General features: G+C 40.0%; 1 protein-coding gene across 1 annotated transcript; it reads right to left on the bottom strand.

Annotated features, from left to right (window-relative positions):
* Positions 1–9,241: 9,241 nt before the first annotated feature.
* LOC146612352 (platelet-activating factor receptor-like) lies at positions 9,242–10,456 on the bottom strand. Its single transcript, XM_085343469.1, has one exon. The coding sequence runs from the start codon at positions 10,454–10,456 to the stop codon at positions 9,242–9,244; it is 1,215 nt and encodes a 404-aa protein (XP_085199595.1).
* Between the last annotated feature and the right edge of the window lie 2,402 nt (positions 10,457–12,858).

The raw sequence follows: 12,858 nt of genomic DNA, 5'->3' as shown, positions 1-12,858 counted from the left end.
CCAGGAAGGCTTCTTCAGTGGCCTGGAGGAGGTGAACACGGACATAAGGTTCCCTGTTGTACACTTTCCACCACCACGCTGAAAATAACTCCTTTATCGGGTTAAGAAAGGGAGAGTATGCAGGCAGGTTAGAAAACATTGGGTTATTGGTAAACCAGTCATGAACCAGAGCAGCGCGATGGAAGCTGATGTTGTCCCAAACAACAACATAGTGAGGCTGCTCTGGCTGTGCTGGTTCCCTGTAGTCCACCTGGAACATATGTTGTCTTACACCATCAAGAAAAGCAAGGCGAACCATAGTGTTATAGGGTCCTAGAATGGCATGGCGGTGGAGTACCCTCATTGGCTGATGGCTGTGCACATAGTGACATTCCTTCCACGCTGACCAAGGACATTTACAATAGCCCGATGGCCAATTATGTTCCTCCTCCTCCTCAACCTCTTCCTTTGCATGTCTTTGGATCCATTGTTTCAAACCTGAATGAGCTGACTTTTGCCCTTTTATCTATCCATTAAAGTTTCTGATTGGTGTGTGATACATTTTGACTCCTAGTGTTTCCACTTGGTTAATTTGTAATGTTATGTTAATTAAAGTTACAGTTTTTTCTGATTGCTTAAGCACATTTTTTGTAACTATTGGCTAATTTTGCAAAACTCTTCACACAAATAAGAAAACCTGTCACCCAATAATCAAAACATTGTAGTTCTCTTGCAAAAGCAAACACAGCTAGATTAACTCTTCACACCTTCGTAAAAATGGTGTTTCCGTATCAAACAGTACACACAAGCCATCATCTACTAAGCACACAATGCGCCAACTGCACACTGATGGTATGAATACAAAACACATCTGGCTTTTGCTTTCTCTGTGCACAAGGTAGGCTATGTCAGTTTGAGCTCATACTTCTGTCATAGATCCATAAGCATAGAGGGATCCAAACTTCAAGTACTGGTGTTTATTCAAACACATCAAAACAAACACAAGTGTTTATTTCCAAGTATAGGGTTATTTGCAATCGCCATAATGACTATATGGGTTACTTGGTCTGCAGTGAACATGCTTCCTCTGCCCCCAGCATCTGGTCATCTAGCAATTCTGTAAAGTAACAATTTCAGTATTTTTACATCAATGGTATTGGTGTGTTTCTCATTGGCATATGGCAGTGCTACAAATCTTGCTCCTCCTTGTCCTTGTCGTCCTCTTCATCCTACTTCTTCACCTCCACGTCCTCTTCCTCGACCTCCTCTACTTCTCACTCTTTCTGCTCCCTCCATTGTACTCCGCACACACAGCTTACCTGTATTATAGTGCTTAGGCTGATTGCAAAGTGAACTAATTATCTAAAAAAGTTTTCACATGTGAAAGTGTGCCAGACAGTTGGCAAATTAGTGTTAATGATAGCCATACATGTGTATACTTTTGCTAGGAGTGTGTTGGAAATTTGGTAATTGAGTGTTGTGCAGTGAATTGTGCCTACAGTTTTGCAAAGTGTGTGTTACAAAATTGCAAACTGAGTGCAAAGCAGTTTTTGTGCTTTTAGTTTTGCAAACTCAGTGAGTGGTTTTGCTATAAGTCTGAATAGTTTTAGAGATTGTGCTACAGGAATCACAGTTAGGGTTTAAGCATTCAGAAAAAAACTGTAACATTATTGAATGCTAGTGCTTTACCACATGGAGTAAGCAGTGAAAAATGTAGGGACTTGTGTGCAGAGTTTTGCAGTAACAGTTCGCCAAATCTCACTCATAATAATGGATTGGATTTATATAGCGCTTTTCAAGGCACCCAAAGCGCTTTACAATGGCACTATTCATTCACTCACTGGTGGAGGCAAGCTACGGTTGTAGCCACAGCTGCCCTGGGGCAGACTGACAGAGGCGAGGCTGCCATATCGCGCCATCGGCCCCTCTGGCCAACACCAGTAGGCAAGTAGGGTAAAGTGTCTTGCCCAAGGACACAACGACCAGGCCAGAGAGCCCGGGGATCGAACCGGCGACCTTCCGGTTACAGATGCAATTCCCAACCCCCTGAGCCACGGTCGCCCTATAGTGTTTATAGTTCAGGGAAATGGGTGTGCTTTTTGTAAAATAATGTTATGGTTTTGAAATTTTAGTTCAAAAGATTGTTTATAATGTTTAAGCAATTGAGAAAAACTGTAATACAAACTGTGGTGTTTCATGGCCACCTTAATAATGTAACTAAGGATTCAAAATTATTCCAAGGTTAGTCACTGAGATTCATCTCAGTCATAAAATAGAGAGAATCTTATTTGAGATGGGGTTTGGTTCAAAATGCTGGATAAGTGAGATTTCTGAGAATACTTTATACAATCACCACTGAACTCCTTTCGATGTGTTGAGTTTCATCCTGCCCCCCGGGCTTTCCTATGAGGCCTCTGATTTACTCCTCGAGTTCAAACAGGTGATGCAGGCTGGTTTAAGTGGTAGCTCCGAGTTTGCGTGCATGGGATTAATTTTTTAATGTGGGCCTTGATGAGTCCTCTAAACTTCCCTGTGGCAAAATAATAAACTACAGGATCCAAAATGCAGTTGAGGCCCATAAGAACCAGGGTGATCTGATGAGCGTCACTCAGCAACTGAGTACCAAAGATTTCTTGCTTTTTTTGACAATATTTGCTGTTTGTGAGACACACGTCTAAAAATATAGAAAGCATGCAGTACTTGGTTGAGACGTAACATTTTGCAGATGTTTGCTGGAGCCACAGCCGTAAAAGCTGCTGGTCATTATGTTGGTTTGTTTATCTGGTGAGAGGGAAACATGAAGATGAAACCAGGAGATGTCCTTACTGAATCATCAGAGCTGAACAGGTGATGGAGAAACAGGTTTACCTTTTAGGTGACATGAATAAGTTAGAGGGAAGTTATGAACTGTCAAATAACATCAGGATCCTCTTCTATGTAGCTGATGGCTGGTAACTGTGCAGGGGTGGATCTAGCAAAGTTTTGCCAGGGGGCCAGGTGGGGCAGGGAAAGAGGGGCACAAAGAAATACTTTCTTATTCTCATTTAAAATGTCTGGCTGTTATTAAATAATTATCTGAAGCTTACAACCAAAGTTTTTATCTGACATAAAATGTATAGAAATCATACATATACCAACAACATTGTACATCACTGTCACAACAGCGTTTGTTTTCATTCAAAGGCTTTATGGCTTTAATACCTGGTGGGCCGGTCTCTAGTCAAAATGCCCGGGCTGTTTTTTTTTGTCCCAGTCCAGCCCTGTGCACGACACGCAGTGAATTAATCTGAGAAGGTGCATCAAAAAATAAATGGCCGCACCAGCGGTGCACATCTCAAATCAGCTCGCATAGACACATTAGTTGTGCCTCTTCTTAATGACGGTATCTTAGCTAACAACCCCAACTATCAGATTCAACTTGTAATTGGCTAAAAATAACTTAGCCTACTGGTGAGAGGGACGTTGTTAGCTTTCCACATTCTGACACTTCAAAAGCTTCAGGAGCTTTCCGCTCAGCATCAGCACCACGGAAATACACGGATACATCCGTAGACTCGAGACACAATGCATTTTTGGGACTTTCAGGTGTTTGGACCGATGTTTTCTTTTCTGATCAAACCAGAAATCTTTAATGAGCAGCTAGATTTGTCTCGCATTAACTGGTTGAGTTAATGCCAGTTAATGCAACATCGAAGCAGCTGGAATCCACAGCTGTGTGTGTTCATGGAGGTTGCATTTTCAACTGCTGGACATCACTACCTGACAAGTTTGACTGTCTTCAGAACATTGCAGAGGCCTTATTGGCCTTACTGTCTGAATGCTGGACACTCGGAGACCTGTGTCTGTGAGTGGGAGACCAAAGATTACATTAACATTATTGGCTTAGTTTATTTTTCTTATCATTGTTGTGAGGAGACCATAAATAGCATTTGTATTTTCTGTTGTACAGTTCATTTGCTGTTATGGAGTTCTTGTTATGAATAAAAAGTGTCTTTTTTGTTTCAAAATAGCTGATAACTATTTGCTGATAGCTGCCAACATCTGCAAACAAATATAATTCTATAAAGTGGTTCAGTATATTGTGTAACTGTTAATATAGAGCGTTATTACATTTATTGCTAATGCAATCAAATGGCACACTGACTTCTGAGGAAATTTTAAATGGCATTCGCCATCAGAAAGGTTGCCTACCCCTGGTGTATTGTGATGCACACTCAAGATGCACTGTGTACAGCTCTCCACGGACACCCTTTATTGTGCTCAGAGTTGGAAGTATCAAGGTCCAAATTGTCACGGACCCAGCTCCGGGGACTCAGGGTCCGTGGGCAGTGTGGACTACTGTTATAATTATTGCTGTGATTATGTGATGTGTGTGTTGTCTGCACTGCTGCTGTTCTTGTGATTCCCCATCCTGGTATGTATAGGCAAGTGGGTGTCTCTGTGAGTGTGGCTGAGTACTGGGTTTCAGGTAGGCCTGGTGGGTGTGTCCTATCTAGAGGATGGCCACACCTGAAGCAGATGATGACTCACACACCTGCAGCTAATGAAGCGTTGTCGGGGAGCTTCTTAAAACGGTGGCCGAGCGCTCCTCGGCGTGGGATCGTTGCGTGAGACTCCACATTAGTGTTATTAATACCAAGTCCAGCGAGTGCATGCCCGCGGTAGTCGAGTGTCCTGACAAGTTGCTTCTTTGTTATTTTTCTCCAGGAAGGAGCAGGGAAGACAAGAGCAGCGAGCACGGGGTGCGGGGACACACAGGAGCGAAAGAGCACGGAGCACGGACTTGTGGGTGAAGACACGACACGGAAGTCAAGGGGAGAACACGGGATTGATTCTGTGAACTATTTCCACTACTGTAAATAAACGCACTGCCTTCATCACAAAGTCCTGCATCTTGGGTCCTCATTCCCCTCATCCGCACGGTCTGCCACACAGACCGTGACACAAATACTTTGTTACAGTGTTTAAGTAGAAGTTTCAGATATCTATATTATACCTGAGTATTTATTTTTCTGACGATTTTTTATATTTACTCGTTACATTTAACCACAAATATCTGTATTTTCTACTCCTTACGTCTTCAAAATAGACTCATTACTTTAAGTTTAACACATTTAAAGGAAAGTTTTTATTTCCCAACACTGTGTTTGCGGCTAATTAAAATCAGCAGAGAAAGAAATGAATGTTATCAGTTATAGAAATGAACTGCAGAGGAATTTCGTTCAAAAAGGAGCGTGACTGCGACACGGAGATAAGACCTAAAGTGTTGTACAGTTATTATACACAGTTATTACATTTGACTTATATATCTCTTCAAACAATGCAAAAGATTCGAGCCTAAGCTGATGCTGCACTCTATGGATAGTTTATCTAGTTGTGGTTTTTAAAATGCTTTAAATTCCGATTCACAAAGAAGCGAGATACCAGAATCGTGACAGACACAGTACATTTTGTTCCTTATTTTCAACACACACTAGATTCCTCCATCTACATCCATCCATTTTATCTTGAACATGTTAGATAAACTGAGCCAATTAACCTTTACTAAATAGCTACTACCGTTTTTCAATTAGTTTGGGTCACAAAATGTGGTTGGAACATTATTTATTTTGTTAAAAAGGTTTTGCAGTTGCTTTCATCTATCTCAAAATCACTGGCTTCCCCAGAGATGGACACGAGATGTCCTTCAGCATTGTTGTGTGTGAATACCACAGCACGACAAGAACTGTCTAGTCGTTTTGATGCTAATGAAACAATGAAATATTGAGTGGAAGAAGAAGCCACAGCCTGAGTTCTCCAAATGTTTACTAATGTTTACTAACTGTAGTTATTCCACTGCAAACCCTGCTAATCTGCAGTTCTGCGTGACTTTATTTGGTAGTGTTTGACAAATATGCAGCCCTCTTCTTTATTTGGCATTGTTTCTTTCATGAATTTCTTTAGAAAAGAGAATCTAATAGTTCTCACATTCACAGCATTACTTTGCTGTACAAGAGCAAAGAATGTTACACACTATTGATTGAGACTGTTTAGTATTGTGATGCACACTCAAGACGCACTGTGTACAGCTCTCCACGGACACCCTTTATTGTGCTCAGAGTTGGAAGTATCAAGGTCCAAATACTTTGTTACAGTGTTTAAGTAGAAGTTTCAGATATCTATATTGTACCTGAGTATTTATTTTTCTGACGATTTTTTATATATTTACTCGTTACATTTAACCACAAATATCTGTATTTTCTACTCCTTTCATCTTCAAAATAGACTCATTACTTTAAGTTTAACACATTTGAGGGAAGTTTGTATTTCCCAACACTGTGTGCCTTCAAACATCAAATCGATTTGGGCCTAAATTGAGGGAATAAGAATGCATAAATAGCAATGTTACTGATGTAGCCTCAATCACTGGGGTTTATCCAACCTAATATCATGTCAAATCGTGAAATCAAGCCAGTTCACTGTGTCTATTTCACGTTTTAGAGAGGCAAAGTTTTGATATTTTGTTTCAAGCCAACATGAAAATAATCACAGGAAAGTGTCAAGCATCATACCGCCTGAACTCATTTGGTAGTTTGGTACTCATTTTGGTAAGTGAATGCCCTTGCCCTTTTTTCAGAATAACCTCAGCTTTCAATATCTGGCAATCATTTTAGATTATTATGATAAACTGGAAATTTAAAGCTTTGAAGCTGTGTTTTTCTATACTATATTTTGTATTGTGAAAGGTCCTGTAAAACAAATGGAGGTACGCTAAATTTGTGTTATTCATTGGTTGCATGAAAATACAAGGCAGTGTTGTGAAGGATAAACAGGTTAGCTTGCTGTTCTGTGTGGCCGTTACACATCCATGGTCAGAGGTGATTTATCAGATATCTCCGTGTTGATGTTTTAGTTGCATCATCAAAATACTGTTGCTCCATGATCAACACTGCAACTGACCAATCAGTTAGTTTAAATAAAGATCCGATTGATGTTTTGTTTGATTTCATTAGCATATTTTCATCACTCCTAATATAACACGTCAATGATGTCCACAGGCATTTTGTGGGACAGTTTTTGTTTCTTTTCTTTCATTTAATGTTGACAAAACATAAAAATGTAAATGGGTAAAAATTCACCCTGTACCACCATCGTTCTGTAGTCTAAGGAGCTTGGAAAGAAAAGTGTCTGGACTTCTTCAAGTTGCTTGAAGATGTTTCACCTCTCATTCGAGAAGCTTCTTCAGTTCTAGTGAGCTCAGCTCACAGCTTCAGTTCAGTAGCAGAGTGACTTCTCTGACAGAGAGGGAATTTACGTGTCTGTGTGAGTGGGAGTGTTCTCCCAGGTCTAGACGGAGGAGGTGTTGCTTCAGTTTTGTTAGGAAAGCCCCGAATGGTCCAAAATATGTAATGTTGACCTCCACGATTTCATGCACCTGATAATAACATGAAACAACAAAGAAATGATGTTACGAAGTAAAGAAAGAACTGCTTACACAGGAAAACAGTTCCTTAAAGGAGAATGACTGGGACATGCTGATATGAGACATAAAATTTGGGGGTTAATTATCCTAAAATAAAACAGGAACCAGAGTAAATGCAAGTCCTGTATCACTGTGCCATCCTCTCTGCATCATGTACATAGCACAAACCGAAAGGAGTGCAACAGTCACTTGGTTTTCTTGTTGCAGTATATAACTATCAGAAATGGTGTAAAAACTTTACCGTGAACAGGTGTGTCTGCCAAACATTGAGTTTCTCTCCGTCCAACAACATCTGTAGTTTTTCACGAGAATGAGAGTTTATAATGTTTCATCTGAAATGACCCATTTTTATAAATGTAACTGAGCACTGTCGAATAAAATGTGAAAGAAATACATTTAGAGAATCCACTTACGTAGAAGTGCAATGTTTATTAATCTGTTCACAATGTGGTTGGTTCATGCTGGTAAGGCTAGCTGTTATGTTATACACTTCTGAGATATAAGCTAAAATGATTTTGGTGTCCTCTGATGTAACATTATTGGGTTAACCCTTTCATTGCTCCTAATAAAACACATCAAAGATCTACACAGGCATGTGTGGCAGAGTTGCACATCTGTAACACTCCTGCACCTGATTTTTAGAAGAGTATCTTTGTATTGCTACTGCCACCACAGTTGACATCATCATATTTAAAATTGCTATACTTACTTAACTGGCCCTCAGTTATCATCATGTGCTATCATTGTAGGCATTCAATCAGAATGCAAGGAATTAATAAAGGCAGAGATCCTCTGATCAAATTTGATTTCATGTTTTTATTTACAAAAACGCATATACATTTCAGAGGGAACCCTGCAAATGTGGAAAGGTGAGAAAAAAGATGTCCTTTCATTTAAAAAAAAAAAGGTTTGACCAGTGGGTTCCCATAACAATGAGATCCTCACAGATGAGGAAATAAGAATAAAAACATGTGAGGTAGGTGAGAGGGGAAAAATGGTAAAGAAGAATGACAGATAAAGAGTTTTCAGTACATAAAAATTGGGTTTTGCATATTGTTTAACAATTTATCTTCCATGAATCAACTTCCATTAAACAATCCATCATGTCTATGAGAATGTTGTAATAATGTCACAAGATAACAAAAACAGAGATTAACTTCCACAAGGTGATGTGTCATAAATCACAAATCTCTTGTATTTATATTAAAACCAGTTATAGGTACAGGTCAGTTAGAGGTATAGGCCAAAGGTACAACACTGTGGAAGTCTTGAGCTACCCCTCATTTCCTTATATTTTGAAGAAAAAGATGACTTACTGCTAAATTGACAGAGTGAAAGTAGACAGTACCTCCTTGTTTTATTATCATCAGACTCACTGCTGCAGCCAGGGGCAGTACAAATGTGATTCCCTTAGACTGCTTTTTAATTTTAGTCTCTTTGTTTTCCTCTGAGTTGTTGGTTCTGTCACTAGTTAACTAACATAACCTAATGTAAGTCTATCAGCAGAAACCAACCAAACCATAGACTTGCTCTAAAAACTCTAACCTAAAACAATTATTTCCTAAATCCATATTACCTCAATTACAGTTTGTTTTTTTTGTTTTTTTACAACAGGGCTCCACTGAGCTAATTAACCTTCAAATGTGTGGTGTTTCATGTCCTCTTTAATAATGTAATTGAAGATTCAGAATTATTCCACAGTTAGTCACTGAGATTCATCTAAGTCATAAAATAGAGAGAATCTTATCTGAGATGTGGTTTGGTTCAAAATGCTGGATAAGTTAGATTTTTGAAAATACTTTATAAAATAACCACAGAGCTCCTTTCAGTGTAATAAGTTTCATCCTGCCCCCCGGGCTTTGTGGGTTTCCTATGAGGCCTCTGATTTCCTCCCAGAGTCCAAACAGGTGATGCAGGCTGGTTTAAGTGGTAGCTCCGAGTTTGCGTGCATGGGATTAATTTTTTAATGTGGGCCTTGATGAGTCCTCTAAACTTCCCTGTGGCAAAATAATAAACTACAGGATCCAAAATGCAGTTGAGGCCCATAAGAACCAGGGTGATCTGATGAGCGTCGTTCAGCAACTGACGAGTGGTCTCGCTGTACTTCACGTGGCCGAAGCCGTCTTCGATCTCCAGCACTGCCAGAGCCCAGGGGCCTTGAACTATGTGGTGTGGCAGGAAACACAGAACAAACACTCCCACCACTGCCAGCAACATCTGGAGAGCCCTCCGTTTCACCCCTGTGGGCCATTTAAATATGGATGTCACAGTGAGCTTTTTAGACTGTGTTCCTGAAGACTGACTTTCCGACTGAGGAGAATTTTTAGAAATTAAACTTTGAGCAATAAGGACATTGCATATCACAATGAGTAAAAAGACAACAAAAAACAATCCAATTATTAGAAAATGAGTGACAGCCACTTTTTTCTTCTTGTCATTAGTTCCACCCTGGTATCCCTCAAAACAGCGACGTATGTCGGTGTTGTTTTTACGGTGCACGTTGATCCCTGGACTCACCAGAAAAGGAACAGAAATCGTCAGAACAAACACCCAGATACAAATACAAACAATAATTCCACGAATTCTGCGGTTTGACGAGGCTGCGTCTAGAGGCCGAGTAACCGCCCAGTATCTGTTGATGCTGATGGCTGAAAGGAAGAGGATGGTGCCGTAGGTGTTGATGAAAAAGAAGGTGCCTGTCACCCGGCACATGATATCTCCATAAACCCAGTCTCCCTCACGGATATAATAGTCAATCCAAAAGGGAAGAGCACACACAAACAGAAGATCAGCAATGGTCAAGTTGGTCATATAGATGTGAATTTCTCCCATGGCCTTGGCTTGATGGATGCAGCGCAGGACAAACAGCACGTAGAGGTTAGAGATGAAGCCCAGGATGAAGAAGACGATGTAGGAAACCGGGATGAGCACATAACGAAACTGAGAGTCCAGGAACGGATTAATGGTTGTGGACACCATACTACTCATTGTTGTCATAGTAACTGATTGAGTCATCTTTGTCTGTGGGAGACAAAATATATTATCATCAGTACAATGTCCTATGACAGAGTTTTACTCCGTTTTGATGCAGATGACAAAGGTAGTGTACAATGGAGGGAAAAGAAAGAAAGGGAAAGAATACATGTATGAATGACTAAATGTATATTTTTGAATGTTACTCTGACTGTATTATACAGGTCAGGGTGTTGTCAGGGTCAGGGTTCATTGATGATCCAGTCCAAAGATGGCGAGCGCTCCGTCCAGGAGTCCTTGATATGATTGTTCTGAGAAGAAAGTTAAATTCTTTGGACGAGCCTTGAACTGTTCAAATTCTACTTAAGTGGTAGAACAGAATTGCACCTCATAGCTCCTTTGCACATTCTGCAAAGAGAACCCTTATTGGACTCACACTTAAGGGTGTGGGCTGACACGAGAGAGACTGAGTCAAATTCCCACAGGGCGTGTTTTGTTTATTATTTTTCATGATTGAGCCCCATTTTTCTTTCATGTAAGTAAAAGTAAAGTTACATTTTATTTATATAGCACATTTTAAGATGAAAATCACAAAGTGCTTCACAGAAGCTGAAACAAAGATAAAAATCAACCAAAAGCAAGTTTAAAAAGATCAGTTTTTAGCTGTTTTTTAAAAGTGACCACTGAGTCCACAGATCTCAGGCTCAAAGGGAGAGAGTTCTACAGTCTAGGGGCCACAGTTACAAAGCTCTGTCACCTTTTGTTTTCAGCCTCGTGTGTTGGACAACTAGCAAGCCCTTGATCAGATGACCTCAGGGACCTGCTGGGAATGTATGGATGTAAAAATTCACTGATATATGTTGGTGCTTGTCCTTGTAAAAACCAGTGGTATAATAGTGCTTAACATACAAAAGTGTCAGAAGTAAGTAATAGAGAAAGATGAAAGCCATGGCAAAGTACCAAACATGCTAGCAGGTTAATGGCATTAAAAACACAGAAACAAAAGAAATACATATAAAAGCATAATAGAACAATATGTGTAAAAGATAAAGGAGTCAAGAAAAATTTTAAAATAGTTAAGAATAGAACGATAATTGCAACAAGCATTAAACTAACTTAACAAACAAGCATTAACTGGTAGAAAAGGTGAGGCTAAATAAACAGGTTTTTAACTGCGATTTGAAGAATTGAATGGATCAGACTCACGGGTGCAGCCAAGGCAAACACACGGTCACCTCTAGTCTTCAGCCGGGATCTCGGTGGTACCAAAAGTGACTGGGAAGATGATCTTAGTACTCTATCAGGGGTGTATAATCTAAGTAGTTCAATGAGGTAACTTGGCTCTTAATTGTTAATAGTTCTAAAGGTGAGCAGCAGGATTTTGAATTGAATACGGTACTTAACGGGAAGCCAATGCAGGTCGGCAAGGACAGGGGTAATAGAGACACGCCGCCCGGTATCAGTAAGGAAATGAGCCGCCACATTCTGAACAATTTGTAGTCTATGGAGAAAAGTAGAGTTAAGACCAAAATAAAGGGAATTGCAGTAATCCAACCTAGATGTCATGAAGGCGTGGAGAAGCTTTTCCAGGTCCCTGTGCGGGTCATAGTGTCTGGCCTTGCAAATAAGACGCAATAGAAGCAAGATTTGACAACAGAAGACACTTGTTTGCCGAATTTAAAAGAGCTGTCCAAAAACACACCCTCAGTGCAGCAGGGCTGTGACATGGGAGTACTTGGAGGACTTGGTCAGAAGCTTTGCAGCAGCATTCTGAACAACTTGCAGATGCTCCAAAGAGGCATTATATAAACTAGTAAACAAAGAATAACAATAAACAATGAATGAAAGATGAAACAAATGCATGAATGACTATTTCTAATTCGGAGCGCGATACAGTGGGACTCAGCTTAGCAATGTTTCTCAAGTGATAAAAACAGGAGCGGACCAGATATTTAACATGACCAAAGTCAGAGCTGAGTCAAAAGTTACACCAAGGTTCCTGATAGAAGTTTTGGTAAAAGTAGCAAGTGGACCCAAGTTTTCCATAACCCAAACAAACGAGGAGTTCAGTCTTCAACTCATTTAGTAGAAGAAAGTTTAGAGCCAATCAACCTCTAACGGAGTCTATGCATCTATGCAAAATCTGTAGCTTGGAAACATCTTGAGGCTTAAAGGAGATATATCTGAATATCATCTGCATAGCAGTGATAAGAAATGCCCTTAAAAGTGCTCAATAAGTGCTGGAGAGGTAAATACAACTTCCGCTCTACAATGCTATTTTTTCATTGTATATATATGTGATTATTCATTTGTGAATACAAGTTTATCAAACCAAGTTCTCTGAGCGTTTCATTAGTCATCCACTTTGCTCTAGCAGTCGAACCTTAGCTATTGGCCCAGCACACAGGTAAACATTCAAATCTCTATTCCAAGGATTGAAAGGG

This window comes from Diplotaxodon limnothrissa, linkage group LG19 (assembly GCF_057381915.1).
Source record: "Diplotaxodon limnothrissa isolate DT_005_m linkage group LG19, D_limnothrissa_male_GT1.1, whole genome shotgun sequence".
NCBI classification, from domain to species: domain Eukaryota; kingdom Metazoa; phylum Chordata; class Actinopteri; order Cichliformes; family Cichlidae; genus Diplotaxodon; species Diplotaxodon limnothrissa.
The sequence above is the reverse complement of the archived record's forward strand: the minus strand, read 5'-3'. Positions and strand labels throughout refer to the sequence as shown.